This window comes from Coptis chinensis, chromosome 2 (assembly GCF_015680905.1).
Source record: "Coptis chinensis isolate HL-2020 chromosome 2, ASM1568090v1, whole genome shotgun sequence".
In the NCBI taxonomy this organism is placed as follows: domain Eukaryota; kingdom Viridiplantae; phylum Streptophyta; class Magnoliopsida; order Ranunculales; family Ranunculaceae; genus Coptis; species Coptis chinensis.
This window is the reverse complement of record NC_141457.1, coordinates 92,093,634-92,111,964: the sequence shown is the minus strand read 5'-3', so window position 1 is coordinate 92,111,964 and position 18,331 is coordinate 92,093,634. Positions and strand designations below refer to the sequence as shown.

Here is an 18,331-nt window from a genome sequence, read left to right as displayed (position 1 = left end):
ATCTGTATGCTGTTTAAACGACACACCTAATTTCTATTTTTTTTTTTTAATGAACTCACATCAACTATAGAACTTTATAGTTCTCATTTGAAAGATCAAATATAAGATCTATAGTTTGCATTATTAGGTTTCCAATAATGGAAACAGAATGACTCGGGTAAACCTGGGCCTAGAACTTTACAGGTTAAGCGACTAGTTGTAGCTGCATGATTATGGAAAAATTCCTTCATCACCCCACGAGATCCGACGAGTGATCTATCTATATCTTCTTTTGTATCACATCTTCCACTTTTTGTGGCTATTGGCCACCCTCTCCATCTATCCCAAACTCGTTTGTCATTGACAAACAAGAACTAGGAAGAGTACCTTGCTAAGTTGTTATAACCGACTTCTCCAATTTTTATTTCAATCTTATAAGCACTTTCGGATTCGCAACATTGACTTAAAAGAATTTAACCCGGTGATTAACAAAAATGACGATGCTATTTGATTACCTCACCCATGAGAGAGGTTTAATGGAACCCAAACAAGGAAACCTTACAAAAAGACTCGCGGCACCGATTAACATATCACATGTAAACAAAATCTGCCTACCTTTCCTCCTCGTACTAGTTGAGTTTTTCACAAGAAACGATGAGACCCTCTAAATATACTCATACCTAGCACGATCCACCCACACTTTACTTTCCAGATATATAAATAGTACACACAACACATATTAAGAATGGATCAAAGATAAATATAGTAGAGAAATCGATATTTCCTTGGAAAAAAATAATAAAACACGACTTTTATGTACCTTGTTATTATAGCGCCAACAACCAAAAGTGGGAGAAGATGAGTTGGAGTTATCAAGTTATGGAAGGGTAGAGGTGGAAACCTAACTTGAGCGACTCTTTCTTCAGCGTTCAGTGAGAAAAGAAACGCGGAATGCTGAAGTCGGTTTGGTACCTTTGAATGCTGAAGACTCCAACAAAAACAAACAACTTGACTTTGCTGAATGCTGAAAACTTAGTTTTCAGCAGTGCTGAATGCTTAAAAATAAAAAAACAAACAACCCCCTAATCTCATTTAAAACAGACTTTACCAATCAAAAAAAAAAATTGTTCAAATACAGAACATCCATAGATACAAAGATGATATTTACAATGTGAACATTTTTGGAAAGTTCAATGGAAAATCACAAGTAAGAATATCACCAACGTTTTTCCACCACACATACCTGTTGAATTGCTATCAAGATAACAAACTTGCTCTGCTGAATTTTACAAATTCAAAATCGTCTCTAAACCACTCATGTAAGTGATGTAACCCTGTTTTTGTCTACTGCAAAGTACAAAACTACAAACCAGTTTCGCCCTACAGAAAAAAAAAAAAAATATATATATATATATATATATATATATATATATATATATATATATATATATAATATTTTAGTATTCACAAGTCATACTCGTAACTCAAAACTTCAAAAGCAAAAATACTCTTCAAGCAGACGTATCCACTTACCGGAGTAGACTCTCCAATGAGCACTAAATGAAACCAATCAAAATTCAAAGTAATACTCTATTCTTGCACTTCTGATCCACAATTGCCTGGCCTGTAATATTGGCAGTAATAGTACAATTAATTATCACAACCGCATGTTTCTTAATGATCTTAATAATCTTCACTCGTCCCCTCAATCTAATATAACTGCTCATCTTCAAAAGCCCAGAACCAATCTCACTTTTAAAATTCGGATCAGCCAAAACTTTCGTGGTATTCACTTCTATTGAGATATTCATATTTTGTGTTCGCCGCGCCTTGGAATTACCTGGTGGTGTATGTCCCTCACCAACAATGTTACCATGGTAAGACAGAAAATTAGTACCATTGTTGTACTTGAATGGAGCTACGTTTGGATTCTTGAAAGCAACTTCAGTGATTAAATTTATCGTAGAGGGAATTGAACCATTCACCAATAACTGGGGTATCGTGATTCGGTTCATCTTGACTTCTGGAACTTTTATACGAAAAACGGAGAGCGCAAGTGCTGTGACTAGTATAGCTAGAAGTAAAATACCTCCCATGCAACACCCAGCACATTTTATCATGTATTTCCTTTGTTTAACCTTCTTGGATTGGAATATTGCGGAGAAGCCTTCTTCATCACGTCTAGTTTGAGACCCCGATGGTGCTAAAGGTTTGTTTTCTGCCATAGTTGGTTCTTCAAAGGGGAGGAGAAATGGTTGAAGTGTATTTTGTGTTTGGAATATGAGATTATATGACATTTTATTAATTTGGATTATTGAAGTCTTATGTCAAAGTATATGTCATCATCATATGTTAAGCACTTGAGGTATTTTTTTCTAAATTAATAACTTTGATTATTGTATACCAAGTCTTATGGCAAAGTATATGTCATCATATGTTAAGCACTTGAGGTATTTTTTTCTAAATTAATAACTTTGATCTTAAACGCGTATTAGATATGTTGAATACTTGAATGTCGACCTTTTGTTGTGTTAAAGGTTTTACTAGTGGATGAGAACGTGATGATTTGCACTCCAAAAAAACATCTGCCTCGCTACTTGACGAATTAGAGATAACAGATTGTGGCCATTGAATTACACATTGAGATAACTCTGTTGCTAATTAAATCTGCTAAAGAACAAAAAGTTGAGAACAAAAAGCCATGTCAAGAATGTCAGCGTACAATGATGTTTATACTTGAGAGTGAGGATCGAATTGTAATTTATATGGGACCTTCCATGTACTCCACCTAGTGAACTATATAATTCTTGGTCCTAACTCATCGCATTGTCATAATCAGCAGTATTATTTTCTTGTATACGACCAACAGACAAAGTAAACTCTTCATTTATTCAATTCTATTTTCCACTCTGTATATGAATTGATCTTTCACACTAATAAACCACCGGAAAGAAAAAGTTATGTACGTAATGCCTTCGTCAATTTTCTAACCACTTGTAAATAAAATATTCTTAATTAACAGGAATAATTCAAGGTTACTTACTTACTTTATTGTTACATACTAATTTTGCACCGTAAGCAGATCACGAAAGATTCCATCGAGCTCAGTTAATCATCTCATTCTCAATTCTCATAACACCAAGATAAGATGTTCCACCGAGGCCACGAGCAAAGAGTCCCTTCACTCCCTTGAAGTAGTCCTCAACCATAATTCTTCTTTTAAATAGTCGGGTGTAACCAAGTTATGTGCAGGTCTCATTTCTGAATCATATCATATCTAGTTATCTATGAGACTATGACGGTAGAATGTAGCAATAGTGTCAGCATGAGCTGTATATGGGATATTGGGATGTAAATAGTAGATTGATCTTATTAGTAATCCAAGAATATAGGATGATTTAGTTTCCTGTTTCATAAGATTAGATTTAGTTTCCTTCTTGATAAGATTGTTTTATTGTATAGGATGTAATCTCTCTATATATTGCCTCAATCTTGGAGAAAAATACATCATCATATATGTAACCATAGAAGTCATATTCTAACATACTATCAGTAAACCAGCCGAATCAACCACCATCCACCACCAGCCGAATCATATAACCTTTTTTTTTTTTCTCGAATCAACTGAATCAACCACCATAACTCATGGCCATCACTACAGCCAAATCAACCGAACGTACCCCGAACCCGTAGATTATTATCCACCAAAACAATTCTGTATTTTCCACTGGTATCAATTTGGATGAGACCAATTATTCATTATGGTCTCAACTCATGGAGATGCGTATTGGCACTCGCAACAAGGATGGATATCTCACCGGAGAAGCAAGAAAACCTAACCTCGGAGACTCCAATCTTGGAACATGGATTACAGAGAATCACAAAGTCAAAAGTTGGCTTATTGATTCAATGAGTCCATCCCTGATGCAGAGATTTATCCGTCTCCCCACAGCCAAGGATATATGGGAGGATGTATCGAACACCTTCTATGATGGATCGGACGAAACTTGTACCTTTGAATTGAATCAGAGATCTTTTTCTACCAAGCAAAATAGTCAACCATTATCCACATACTACAATGAACTGGTTGCTATTTTTCAGGAAATCGAACACAGGACTATCTCGGGGAAGGATTTAGGGGTGGTCCAGTTGCATTCTGCGATGGCTAGGCTTCGAGTTCATATTTTTCTAAGTGGACTCGACTCCGAATTTGCTCAGGTTCAAGGAGAAATCTTATGAGTAGATCCAAAACTCGATTTGGAACATACGTATGCATATGTCAAAAGATAATATCAACAGAGACAGACAATGGGAGGCCCTCCTCTAATCTCTGAGAGCTCGGCTATGTTGGCTGTAAGACTTGGGCTGTACGTCCACATGTGTGTTGGATAAGGACTCAAGTCTCCAGTGTATCTAAAACACTTAGAGAGATTGATCCGGATAAACAACAACCATATCTCCTTTTATGCCTATATATTGGGAATAGAAAATCAAATGTAGGTTATCTCTTTGATTCCCATGCTCATTCCCTCTTCTCTCCATTAATCATTGGCAAGCTCAATAGGGTTTTATAGGTGTGAATACAAAGCCATTATTCTAGTAATTGTGGTGGTGACAACGAGACAGGACATGTCTTTAATCGATACCGATTCCGCTTCCGTGCCGAAGCTTACTACTTTATTTGGACAAAAGGTATGTTCATTCTTTTGTCTTCATTGGCTAACCAAACTCGATTTGGACTTTCGCCTAAAAACCGAAACACTCAATCAATTGGAAAGCATGGTAGCCTAGTCTGTGCTCACTATGGGGAAATAGGTCATTCGAAACAGCGATGTTATGAACTCATTGGCTACCCTGAGTGGTTGGACTTCACAAAGAAACCGAGAAAGAAGATTGCAGGGAAAGCTATGGTGACATCTATGGAGGAAGACAAATCGCAGCCTACATCAAATGTTGCCCACCCAGGTATTGTTGGTAATGCATTCGTTTTTTCTACAACTTCTAAGAATAGTACTTGGATTATTGATACAGGTGCATCCAATCATATGACAAGGGACTTAGGTTAGTTACAATATGTTCTTCCTTCTCCCCAATCTGTTATCTCTATAGCGAATGGTAGTACCTCTCCCATTACTAGAGAGGGCTCTGTCATCTTATCTAATACTAGTAGCACAGATAAAAGCTCGAGCCACTATATGGTTGTGGCACTGGAGACTAGGACATCTTTCTTTTGGGCATCTTAGAAAATTACAACCACATCTTTTTTCCGTTCAAAATGATTTAGTCTTTCATTGTGACATTTGTAAACTGGCTAATTAAGAACCATCATATTTCTTATTTAATTACCAAGTTTGAATAAAAGTTCAGAACCTTTTAGGGTCATTCACTCTGATGTTTGGGGTCCTGCAAAAATTCCTTCTATCTCTAAATCTCGTTACTTTGTTACATTTATTGATGAGTGCACTAGAATGACTTGGGTGTCTTTGCTTACAACAAAGAGTGATGTATGTACAACATTTCAAGAATTTCATAAAATGGTAGACACGACGCAGTACCAAAAAAAAATTCGTGTTTTGCAATCCGACAATGGTGTTGAATATGTAGCTGCATCCAAACTCGTCAAGTTTCTCAGCCACTATGGGATTCGTCATCAGACCTATTGCACTTATACTCCACAACAAAATGGTTTGGCGGAACAGAAGAATAGACAAATAATGGAGATGGTTTGTGCCTCTCTCTTTGGCATGAACATGCCTCGGTTCTATTAGGGAGAGGCTGTGAAATCTGCTGTGTACCTCATTAATCGAACACCTTCCCGAGTGATAGACTTTCAAACCCCCCAACAAAAGATGCACTCCTTACTTTCAGTTCCTCACCTCCTAAACCTTGAACCCCGAGTCTTTGGTTGTACTGTATATGTTCATATCCCTAAAGCTCTGTGAAATAAACTTGATTCATGTGCTAAACGATGCGTCTTTGTTGGCTATTTTGAGTTTCAGAAAGGATATAGGTGCTATGACCCTCAAACCCGAAAATTACATGTGACTTTAGATGCCTCTTTTTGGGAATTAGAACCTTATTACTCCAGGGGAGTCTCTGAACCTTCTCCTCAATAGGAGAGCTCTAGCTAGTGATGAGAATGTGCTACAAGAAGGTGGCGGAGGAGATGAGTTTATAGAGTTAGAAGAAGTGAATGAACTAGTTGGGGCGATAAATTAGCAAAATGAGAGTGAGTTGTTACCCATGTCTGCACCATTAACTGAAGAAACCCAGAATGTTCTTCCTCAGGTAATTTCGAATCCAATGTATGATGAGTCTGATGAGTTGTCTGATGAGTTGAATAAAACACATAATCCCATGTCTGATGTGTTTGATGAGTTGAATGAAACACATAATCCCATGTCTGATGTGTCTGATGTTCCTAAAAATTCACAAAGATCAAATAAAGGAGTCCCAAAGAAACAATATGAACCTGATTCTAAAGCAAAGATCAAATACCCAATTAGCAATCATGTGTCTTTTCATAAGTTGTCAGAATCGTATGCACTTGCTATTAATCAATTATCCATTGTATCTATTCCTAGTAGTGTGCAGGATGCATTGACATATCCGAAGTGGACAAAGGCGATAAACGAAGAAATGGAGGCACGTACTACGAAGTAATGGTACTTGGGAACTTGTTCCATTACCTGTTGGAAAGAAGACAATTGGGTGTAGATGGGTGTTCACTGTGAAACTCAAAGCAGATGGAAGTATTGATAGATATAAAGCACGGTTAGTTGCAAAGGGATATACACAAAGGTATGGGGTAGATTATCAAGAGACTTTTGCACCTGTAGCAAAGATCAATACAGTTCGAATTCTCATATCAATAGTAGCAAATCGAGATTGGCTTCTAAAACAATTTGATGTTAAAAATGATTTCCTCAATGGAGATTTGGAGGAAGAGGTCTACATGGAGTTGCCCCCCGGCATTAGATGTAGTTCTTCGTGTAAACGAGAAGTTTATAAACTAAAAAAGTCACTGTACGGGTTGAAACAGTCACCTAGAGCTTGGTTTGTGAGGTTCTCTTCTACAATGAAAGCATTCGGTTATAAGCAAAGTAATTTAGATCATACCTTGTTTATAAAATGCAAAGAAGGGAAGGTAACAGCTCTAATCGTGTATGTTGATGATATGGTCCTGACAGGAGATGACCCATGTGAAATGAAAGCATTACAGGAGTATTTGGCTACTAAATTCGAAATGAAGGATCTGGGGCAACTTAACTATTTCTTGGGGATCGAGGTTGCTAGATCAAAACATGGGGTCTCTCTTTCACAACGAATATATGTGATAGATCTTTTAACCGAAACTGGAATACTTGCTTGCAAACCAGCAAAATGCTTATAGAAATGAATCATCAACTGAGACTGTTTCCAGATCAAGCTCCGACAGACAAGGGTCGTTATCAGCGGTTAGTTGAGAGATTAATATATCTGCCATACACGAGGCCGGATATAGCTTATGCAGTGAGTGTCGTCAGTCAGTTTATGCATGCACCAAGTGAACTGCATATGAATGCGGTATATCGTATCTTGAGATACTTGAAGAATGCTCCGGGCAAAGGGTTGTTGTTCTAAAAAAATAGTACCTCGAACATTGAAGGATACACGGACTCTGATTGGGCAGGTGATCCAACAAGCAGAAGGTTCACATCTGGTTATTTTGCTTTCGTGGAAGGTAATATTGTCACTTGGAGAAGCAAGAAGCAGAAGCCGAATTTAGAGGTATGGCTCAAGGTGTATGCGAATTGTTATGGATTAGGAGTGTCCTAAAAGATTTAGGTATTGCATATGAAAAACCTATGAATCTTCATTGTGATAATAAGGCAGCCACTGAGATTGCCCAGAATCCTGTACAACATGACCGCACAAAACATGTTGAAGTTGATCGCCATTTCATCAAGGAAAACCTCGATCAAAAGGTTATACAATTTCAATTTGTGAAGTCCGAGAACCAGTTAGTTGTTGTGCTTACGAAAGCAGTTTCAGGAAAGGTGTTCCATTGTATAATCGATAAGTTGGGCATGATAGACATCTATGCCTCAACTTGAGGGGGAGTGTCAGCATTAGTTGTATATGGAATGTAAATATTAGATTGATCTTATTAGTGATCCTAGAATATAGGATGATTTAGTTTCCTGTTTATAAGATTACATTTAGATTCCTTCTTGATAAGATTGTTTCCTCCTGTATAATATAGGATGTAATCCCCTTATATATTGTTTCTATCTTGGAGAAGAATACATCATCATATATTTTGAGTAAACCGCTAAAAAACCCGAGTTGCCAATAATTTTTGGTCCATTTAGTTTTTCATATATGTAACCATCGAATCATATATATATATATACTTGGTCCATCAAAATCTTATTTCAAGAAAGCCTCCATTATTGGAATAATCCATTTCCTTTATTATTTCTTATACTTGAAGACCTTCCATTTCATTGACTAGAAGAAGGATAGTTAGACCTACAGCATCTGAATGAGGTGTACCGTGTATGTAAGACCAATGACCTGTTCGGCATGAGGGATAACAGTTCATCCTCATGGATTGATGCCCCTCCTCACCCTCGATCTGCTATTTCTTTGACCTCCACGGCTCCACCTTTAGAGCTTTTTTTACACCGTAAGTCCATAAGATGGTCATGGCTATTGGGTAGCCTTTATGGGAAGAGTGGTTAAGAAAAACGTATCTCCCCAATCAAGTTTTTGATAACCTGCCCATATCCTTCAACTTCGCTTTCTTGTCGCCAAAACCTTTTCTTTTCTTCGATTCGATTGGAAGTTAAAAAATTCTTGAATCTCCTTTTTTACTCTCTCCACCAATGTGGTCTTAACTCCATGCATGGTTCACCAACTGCAATGCATTCAAATCTTGTTGGTTACAAGATGAGATATATATATTACGGCATTCATCATAGTTCTAAAACCCTATAAAACATGAGTCTAAAGTTCTAAACTACATAATATAAGTTGATTCCTAGACTTGTAATTCCATAAATTCAGAGTGTTCTTGGCAAACAAAAAAAAAATGTAGCGTCCGAACGAAATAAAGTAATCCGTATTTGAGGACCAGCTAATCCACTTTCTCCAATAAACTCTACCCAGTTTTAACTTAAATTTATTTCAACAACCAACAGAACCAACTAGCTATTCTGCTACCCTGCCTAGACTAAATTGTACACTGTCAATAATGATAATTTTCTTTTTCTTTGGATTTGTTGCTTGCTTCTAACATGATTGATATGCACAAAAACAATATCATTTAATTTTTTCATTTAATTTGTTTTAGTCTCAAAACTTAGAATATTAACCATAGAGTACTCTTAACCATAACTAGTGGAGGTCTCTTTCTAATTTCTATAGAGGTGAGGAAAAAAGTTATGTCATTTCACTCTTTTGTTTGTATTTGCAATTGTGTAATCAATTTCTCCTCTCCTCTTGCTCTTAGACTTCTGCCCTTTTAGTACTCAACAAAAGTAGGCATAGATGGATTATTTTCCAACAGAACGATTGTGCTACATTTTTGTTTTCTAATTAACTCTAGAAGAAACATTAGTTCACAAGTGATAACGGATATCTTTGCAGGTGCCGACCTAGCAAAGTCGGTAAAATTTTTGGGTGATGATACCAGAAGTCTGAAAGTCGGTAAAATCTTTGGGTGATGATACCAGAAGTCTGGAGGTCGAACCCCGCCAGTATCAAAAAGTTACTGATTTCATTTAAAACAGGTTTGCCAATAAAAAAAAATAATGGTTATCTTTTTTTCACTAAGTGAGCTTATTGAGAGGGGAAAAAAAAAAGATACAAACGTTTTCCTGAGTAGCATTAACTAAATTCCATTCCATACTATTCGTAAGTAGCTTAACTATCATCTTATGAAACCATATATGGTCATCATGATATCATACCTGGAAGAAACCCCAGTTCTTACAAGCTGAGTTAAGCCTGTCAAGTTCATCATAATCCCAGTTATCCCCAGAAAGCAACTTCTCCATATCAATAACTGGGACTGTAGGAATCAAAGTGGAATTCGAGCTAATTGGAGGGTCTTGATCGGACCTTATGTATAGCACCCCACTTTTTTCTATTTTCCTTTTACAATAAATAATAATAATAATAATAATAATAATAATAATAGATAAAAATAAAAAGGATAAAGATGAGTGGAGATAGGAAAGGTAAAGAGAAAAACCTTCATCCCTATTTTCAGGGGTTTTGCAAAAAAAAAAAAGTTTACACAGACTTATCTTTTGATTGTCGTATTAAAGCACTCTCCTTTGTTCTCCTTTGTTCAAAGTAAAAGATAAGTCTTTTACTTTGAGTTATTGTTTGTGTTATTGGGTTATGACTTTAGAAATTTTCTAATAATTTTGTTTTTGGTAGGGAAACCAATTAAAGATTGAATATTTATTGATCTTTTGTGGTTTATCAAACCCTATATGGTTGTAAACCTTTCTCCTACGTTTGTGGGAGTCAAATATGAGATTTCTATCAAGAAAAACGTCAAAGTTCGTCTTTTTGATAGCTGCGTCACTTGTTACGGAAACTGTTATAACTTTCAGCTCAGAGCTCGGTTTTGCAATCCGCTTCTTGTGTTGGATAGCTGATTCAAAGAGCTTTCCAGTGGTATAAGGCTTGATACCCAATTCATCCTGAGCTGGTTTAGAATTAGTTTTTTTAACTGCACACGGAGATTTTTAATAGAGATAGAAGGAAAGATTATGGGGATTTCTTTATGATGATTGTTATGGGGCATTATTCGTTTTCAAGTTTTTATTCCTTCACGCCGCTCGTAAACATAACAGAGGTGAGTAGATTTTTTCTTTTATCTTTCACTGAACCTAGATTTTTACTTCTGTTTAAAAACGGTCAAATATATATAAGGCTTATGCTCAGTATTCTTCTACTCATTTCTGCTCTATATGCTGTCGAATTTGAAATACGTATGGTCGAATATGTGGTTTAAATATTGTCCCTATTACCATTTTCGAATTGTTATAAATTGTTAATGGAGATATACTGCCCCAAAATTTTTATATTATATGAATTTTGTAGGTAATTATACTGTCTTTAGTTGTGTGAACAAAATTGTTTGGATGATCAAATGGGTTGTTGATTTATGTCAATTGGTTATTGGTTGTTGATTGAGTTGGGTGTTTTGAATTTTGGTGTGGTTGAACTGTTGAAGCTCTGTAAATGTGTTAATGGAGCCGAACTATATTTTAGGTAAGTGATAGGAATCAAGTTTTGATTATATTATAGTGTGGGGTTTTATTAGTAATCCAAAACCGAACTGTTTCGATGGTGTTTGGTGGTGTGTAGAGGTGTTGTTGAAGCTCCCAAGATTCATTAATGGCGGTCAAGAACGTGATTTTTGGCGAGTAATGGAATGGGGTTTTAGTGCTGTCAAAATATTGGGTTTTTAGGAAGGATGAAAACCGAGTGGTTTATAGTGGTGGCGAGTGGAGGTTTGTGGTGGCTGCTTTGGTGGTGGAGGTGCGCTGGTGAGGAAGAAGAAGGTGACCAGCGAGTCTCTTTTTTCTTTTTGTTTGGGCTTGGGCCGAAACAGCTTGTGGGCTTGGGTTGCTTTAAGAAATAGAACTTGTGGGCTTAAGTTTGTTTAGACTTTCAGGTTTGGGCCGAAGTAGAAGTCTTTTGTTTCTTTGGGCTGGTTTTAAGTTTTTTGTGGGCTGGGTCTTTAATATTTTAAAGTGGGCTGGTTCTAATCTTGTTTAGTGGGCCGGTTCTATTCTTAAGATTTGGATTTGTTTGTCTTTGAATGATTTGGTGTGATGTCTTAGCACTGGTCTGATTTCGAGCTAAATTTTGATTTAGTTAGAGTTTGAACTAGATTTTTATGAAAACATGAAAAAGTAAGATCTGGAAGTCTTCTTTCTATTCCAGTTGGACTCATCGCATTCCGAGGCCCTTGGAATTAATTATGGCATCTGGAAGTTTGACTGGCAGAAAATAGTGCGTCAGAAATCAGTTCCTACGCACTGTGTTCGAGCCTAGTTTTCAAACATTTAGAATGAGATTGAGTATTTTTGTAAAACATAAGAAAGTAAGTTCTGTGTATTAGCTTTTCAACGCAAAAAGCCTCGATGCATTTGAACACTTGTGGAAAGCGTTGTGTCATTCAGAATATAGTCCGTCAGAAATCTAGTTTGCTAAAAATTAGGATTTTTACCAAGTTTGAACTATTTTTACTCCGAGATAGAATGACATTGGGACTTTGAGTTCTACATGAAAAAGTAAGTATACCTATCCTAGTTTTCAAATAATCAAGTGGGGTTGGATGGCTATAAGAAACGTTATTATTTTGGCAAGTTACCTAGATAACCTACCATGTTTTCTTTTTAGGGGAGTTCTAGTTAATTTTTCTTATTGTAATGAGATAAATAATTTTACTTAGACATACGAGTGTCTTAAATCTTGATTGCTTAATTTCACATTTGTATTATATTCCAAGTACAATTGTTGCATATACACTAAATGTTAATATAGATTTATGTTATCTCACGTGATATATTACATTAAACTTTGTGTTTAATATATATACAATTGAGGAATGAAAGGGAAATGAAGTGTGCAACCTTAAAACATGAATTTTATTGTTCTTTGACTTTGACAATGTGGCTAATAAGAACTACGAAAGTTTGATTCCAATCTTGAAAGATTTTGATACGTAGGCAGCTTTGAGCAAAAGTGCAGCCACTACACTACACTATATTATATATTAGTTATTAGTTATTAGTTATTGTAATAACTATATGTGAACAATGTTAGTACTTAATTGTGTACGTGATTGTGGTTGTTTAAAATGTATTCACGAGACATTTAACTAATACATTATTCCTGATTGAACATTTTGATATCTATGATTTGTATAATTGATAATGAGGTGAGTTGATTGGTTATTGTGTTTGGAATATTTAGTAATGATTCTATTGCTTGAGACGATGTTTGGTTTATGATAAAAATATTATAATAAATGAGAACTCTTGAGTGTTAAAAATCCGGTGTAAAAGTGTCTGGTGAAAATTTAATGTGTCGCCCACATCTTTAGATCTCTCCACGCCTCTTTGATAAAAAGAAATGAAAGGAAATGTTTATGAGGAACTAAGGCATTCGTCTTACGGGTTGGCTGTATTCCTTGAATGTACGGGAATGTAGGTGGGTATTCCTTGAATGTGGCGGGAATGACCTAAGGTATTCATTGAATGTGCCATGAATGACATGTTAGTATTATGATGGGTATTCCTTGAATGTGGCAGGAATGACCCAAGGTATTCATTAAATGTGCCATGAATGACCTGATATTTTGTTATGCCCAAAAGAGGCTTTGTGTATGTGTATGGAAAGCCCAGAGATGGCTGTGACTCACAAGTTATGAGTTTACAAGATGAAAATATGTTTCCTGGAGGCGATATCCCCGCTTGGGACATATGTCTTGTAGTGGTACTCGGTGTGAGTGAGGCACACGGATATGTGTGATTTGGAAAATGTGTGTAGTGCAAATTGTGGAGTAGGAACTAAAGGTTGGGCTGTGTCTTTTAATAAATGAGTCAACGAGATAATTAATAAGCAAAGTAAAATATTAATTTTACGTGTGATAGAGCTATTGTATATGATGTATATGATTTCTTATGAGAAATGTTTATGTGGTTTGTGTGAATTGATACTCACGAGGGATGAATGCACTCCTTGGTTGTGACTTTTTCCTCGTTCTCATAAGTAGACGAGTGATATTAAAGTAAAACATTGATTTTACATGTGACTGAGTTATTGCATATGAATATTTATGTATTATGATGTACATGATTTCTTACAAGGAAATGTATACGTGGTTTTGTGAGTTGATACTCACGAGGGATGAATGTACTCCCTAGTTGTGATATAGTTACTCGTTGTCATCAGTAGACGAGTGGTTTTTAAGAAAAATATTGGCTTTAAGTATGAGTGAGTTGTTGGATATGATTGGTGATATATTATGATATGATACATATAATTTCTTACGAATGAATGTGAATATGGTTAGCGTGATATGATGGATATGGTGGTGTGATATGAATGTTAGGTTATATTGGTGATATATTATGATATGATGGATATGGTTGTGTGATATGAATGTTAATTAATATTAGTGATATATTATGATATAATGGATATGGTGGTGTGACATGAATGTTAATATTGGCGATATATTATGTCAAATTATATATACCCATGATGGTTGCAGTGAGAGTGAAATAGATGTATACTATAAATAATTATGTTTGGGAAATCTAACTTTGTTTTGCAAGGGGATAGGACTTATTAACTTTTTATGCAGAGATGACGTTGTCCTAGACAACGTGCTGGCTTAAAAGTAAAATGTATCAAACTCATATTTAAATAAGTTATCATATGTGTATGTAATAAGTTGAATATAAGTGGAAATTATATTGTGAGTTATTTTGAAAAGTGAGCATGATGAATACTGTTATCTTAGATTTCTTGGAAATGTATATTTGGGGTTGAAATTTTACTTGGGAAGAAACTGCATGCCGCTTTGAGAATACGGAACTAACTTGTCTTCCAAGTTGAAATGATTGAATAGTATATTTCTTTATTCGAAATATATGAACGTATTGCTATTTTATATTTAGTTTTACTCATACCAGCAAATTCAATTTGTTGATCTATATTTGCTTTGTTTTGCAACGCGGGTGTGTTCTTGGAAACATAGATGGTGGAGTGCAGTAGATGAAGACACGTGATTTGGAATTGTTCTTGGAGTCTTCTAGTTTAAGTTTTTCTGAAGTGTACGGTTTTATTTTGAAACAGATGTAATAGAGTTGGTTAGTTCTTTATAGTTTAATAATGTGATGAAAAGTTGTTCCTTTTAGTTTTCTTTTGATTTCAGTTTTTTTTTATATCGTGTTTGATAACAGAATATTAGGTTTTGTTTCATCCGGGTTTTCAGATTATTGAATATCATTATTTTAAATATTGTTTAGAAATTTAGAGTGTGACATTATTTCCGTGGTGGTAGTGTAACCATAGGTTGCTTAGCTTGGTTAACTCTTGGACACTGGGCAGTGGGCACCAGTTTAGAACTTCCTAGTTTCACCTCATTTGAATTGTCCATCGATAGTTCAAGTCTATGCATTATTTTTTTGGGTCTCTATGTATGAATTCCAAAACAGAAGCCATTTGTATGAAGTGGACAGTTCTTGTGATCGCAAGAATATAATTGAAATTAGCAGTTCATGGTACATTATACGATATTTCTTCTTTACATAAGTAAATTCGCTCTTGAGCAGTATCTAATGGATGTTAAATAAAAGTATAAGCTAGAATGCTAGATGCCAAACAGGAATTAAGAAAAGCAAGAATGATTGTAACTTGTAAGCAACTCATTGAAAGAGTTGCATTCATGCCATATCAGGCTAAGAATCACATAGAGTCAATACTCAAATGACAAAGCCATATATGAGCATTGTCACCAAGTTCGGCATTTTTTTGAAAAAAACGCGTTTAAAACCCGAGATATTGGTAAGGCTTCTGGTTCCAGTTTAAAACCCGGGTTTTTCAAAAAAACCCGTTTTAAACGCGTTTTAAACTTAAAAAACGTTTAAAACCCGAGATTTTGAAAATCTCCCATTTAAAACTTTTTTTTTTTTTTTTTTTTTTTTTAATCTAAAAGAAAACACGAAGAAGAAAAAGGGGTTTTGGAGTTTACCTTTTTTTTTTAATCTAAAATTTCTAGTATTTGGATGAGTAATGATAATTTGATACTTTCATGTATTTGAATTTTCTTTCATTTGTATTATTTTTATTTTTATTTTATGTGTCAATTCTTTTTTCCACTCTTATAAAAAAAATCAAATTCTTTATCTATTATATTTTTATCATCGGTTTTTACCATTTCTTTTACGTATTGTACGTATTATATGTTTTAAACCCGTTTTACCGTTTTAAATCCGTTTTTTATGCCCTACGTTTTTTTACGCTTTTTTTTCCGTTTTTTTTCCAAGACGTTCCGTTTAAAACACGAACTAAGTTTTTTTCAAATACACCGTTTTAAATCCGTACCGTACTTGGTGACAATGTATATTAGTATTAGACATGAAATTCGAAATGTTTTTCAAAATTTCAGGAATTCCGACGAAATTGATGACTAACATTTAAAAATGCTCATTTTCCATGGTTGACTCAACATACGTCCTGATCAGGACCATCCTTGTTTCTCACTGTTCCAGTCACACGAACCGGGTTTACCCACGTCTCAACCCAAAGTTTTCTAAATGGGTTAGTCCATTAAAGTCCCCTAAAATAGGTATCGCCCATAACTAAAACCTAACCTATCCCCCGTTTCTCACAAACAAACAAAGGACTAACCTATAACTACCTCTCACTCCCTCATCAACTTTCTCAGTCTCACCTGTATTATACAAGAAGTTTTAAGTTTTGAAAGAATGGTTAATATTGAAAAACTTAGCAATAGGGTTCTCGGTTACCGTTAAGAGTTGTTTAAGGTAAAAATTTAGGGCGCGACTGTCACACATTATTGTGTACGAAGTCAAATCTTATTGGTTGGGATTACTGATGTGGCGAGATAAAAGGAGAATAAGTTATTGAATAAAAACCAACTTCTCGTGCCTCTCTCCTCTTTTACATAGCGGTCTTTTTTTTCTCTCTTTTCTCATGTTCTAAGACTTCTAAGTAGCAACCATAGTTCGGGATTTTGGAATTTTTGGAATTCCGATAAATCCAAAAACCGAAATTGACCATATTTTGACCCATGTCAAATTTTGATTTCGACAAAATTTTGAAATGATTAATATTTCGACCCTATGTTATCTTTTCCGATTTTTTTTTAAATCGAAATATTCGACCGAATTTTGACATTCCGTTCGGAATCTTGAACACTTAGTACAACAAATGATATTTATCTAATCCATCCCCATCTACCATTCCTTTTTTTTGAAGAGGCATAATAATTTAATTTACCATAACAATATACACACCTTCCATTAATAGGTTCTACGTAGGGCAGGGAATCGGGTCAAGTAGACCCTGAATCCGACTCGACCCGATTACCGAATATATCTGGTTCGGGTGCATTTTTATATCCGTTTATTTATTCGGGTCGGATTCGGATTCGGGTATTTCGGGTTTGGATATAATTTTTTTTTTTTTTTTTTAAATTTTTACTGTTATCCGATCGGGTTGGTCGGGTTCAGATATTAAATTTCGGTTTTATTCAGATTCGGGTTTGGATTTGGATATTGTCAAACTATTCGGGTTTAGATTCGGATATAGCCATATCCGACTTGAACCCAACCCGTTCCCTGCCCTAGTTCTACGTTTTTAATTCTTTTGAGTATTTTCTATTTTAAAAATCTGATTTCATAGAAACCAAAATCAACACTTTTGTGGATGGCTTAAGACATCAATGTTTATGTGTTTTCATGATAGAGAAGATGAGGTTACTGTACTTAGTTATGAATTGTACTATGAAATTCAATAACCTCATCTTCTTCTTTATCATGAAAACACATAAACATTAATGTCTTAAGCCATCCACAAAAGTGTTGATTTTGGTTTCTATAAAGTCATATTTTTAAAATAGAAAATACTCAAAAGAATTAAAAACCTAGAACTAAGGCAAGGAACGGGTTGAGTTCGGGTCGGATATGGTTATATCCGAATCCGAACCCGAACTTCAAATCCTGAATCCGAATAAAACCGAAATTTAATATCTGAATCCGACTCGGATAACAGTAAAAAAAAAAAAAAAAACCAAAAATTATATCCAAACCCGAATCCGAATCCGACCCGAATAAATAAATGGATATGAAAATACACCCGAACCTGATGTATTCAGTAATTGGGTCGAGTCGGATTTGGGTCTACCCGACCCGATTCCCTGCCCTACGTAGAACCTATTAATGGAAGGTGTGTATATTGTTACAGTAAATTAAATTATTATGCCTCTTAAAAAAAAAAGGAACAGTAGATGGGGATGGATTAGATGAATATCATTAGTTGCACTCAATGTTCAAAATTCCGAACGGAATGTCGAAATCTCTAAAGCACGGATGCACCTACCAATGGGCTGTGTCCGCGTCGGACGCGGACGCAGACACTGACGCGGCATGGATGCGCGTCGGACGCGGTCAACTAAACCGGACGCGGGTCAAGACGCAGTCAGGACACGGTCAACATGGTCAGGACGCGGATTTTGACCCAAAAAAATAAAAAATAAATCAAAATAATATTAAAAACTCAATTTTTTTATTTTTTGTTTTGTTAA

The 18,331-nt window shown here is 35.4% G+C and overlaps 2 protein-coding genes across 2 annotated transcripts; one reads left to right on the top strand and one right to left on the bottom strand.

Moving 5' to 3' along the window:
* Positions 1–1,067: 1,067 nt before the first annotated feature.
* LOC147518960 (late embryogenesis abundant protein At1g64065-like) lies at positions 1,068–2,297 on the bottom strand. The gene is made up of 2 exons (XM_086590640.1): positions 1,513–2,297; positions 1,068–1,359 (listed from the first exon to the last, which is right to left on the bottom strand). Exon 1 carries the CDS (start codon positions 2,274–2,276, stop codon positions 1,557–1,559), a length of 720 nt encoding a protein of 239 aa, XP_086446766.1. The 5' UTR covers positions 2,277–2,297; the 3' UTR covers positions 1,068–1,359; positions 1,513–1,556.
* A 1,456-nt stretch (positions 2,298–3,753) lies between these two features.
* LOC147518959 (uncharacterized) lies at positions 3,754–4,218 on the top strand. Its single transcript, XM_086594044.1, has one exon. It carries the CDS (start codon positions 3,754–3,756, stop codon positions 4,216–4,218), a length of 465 nt encoding a protein of 154 aa, XP_086450170.1.
* Positions 4,219–18,331: the final 14,113 nt, after the last annotated feature.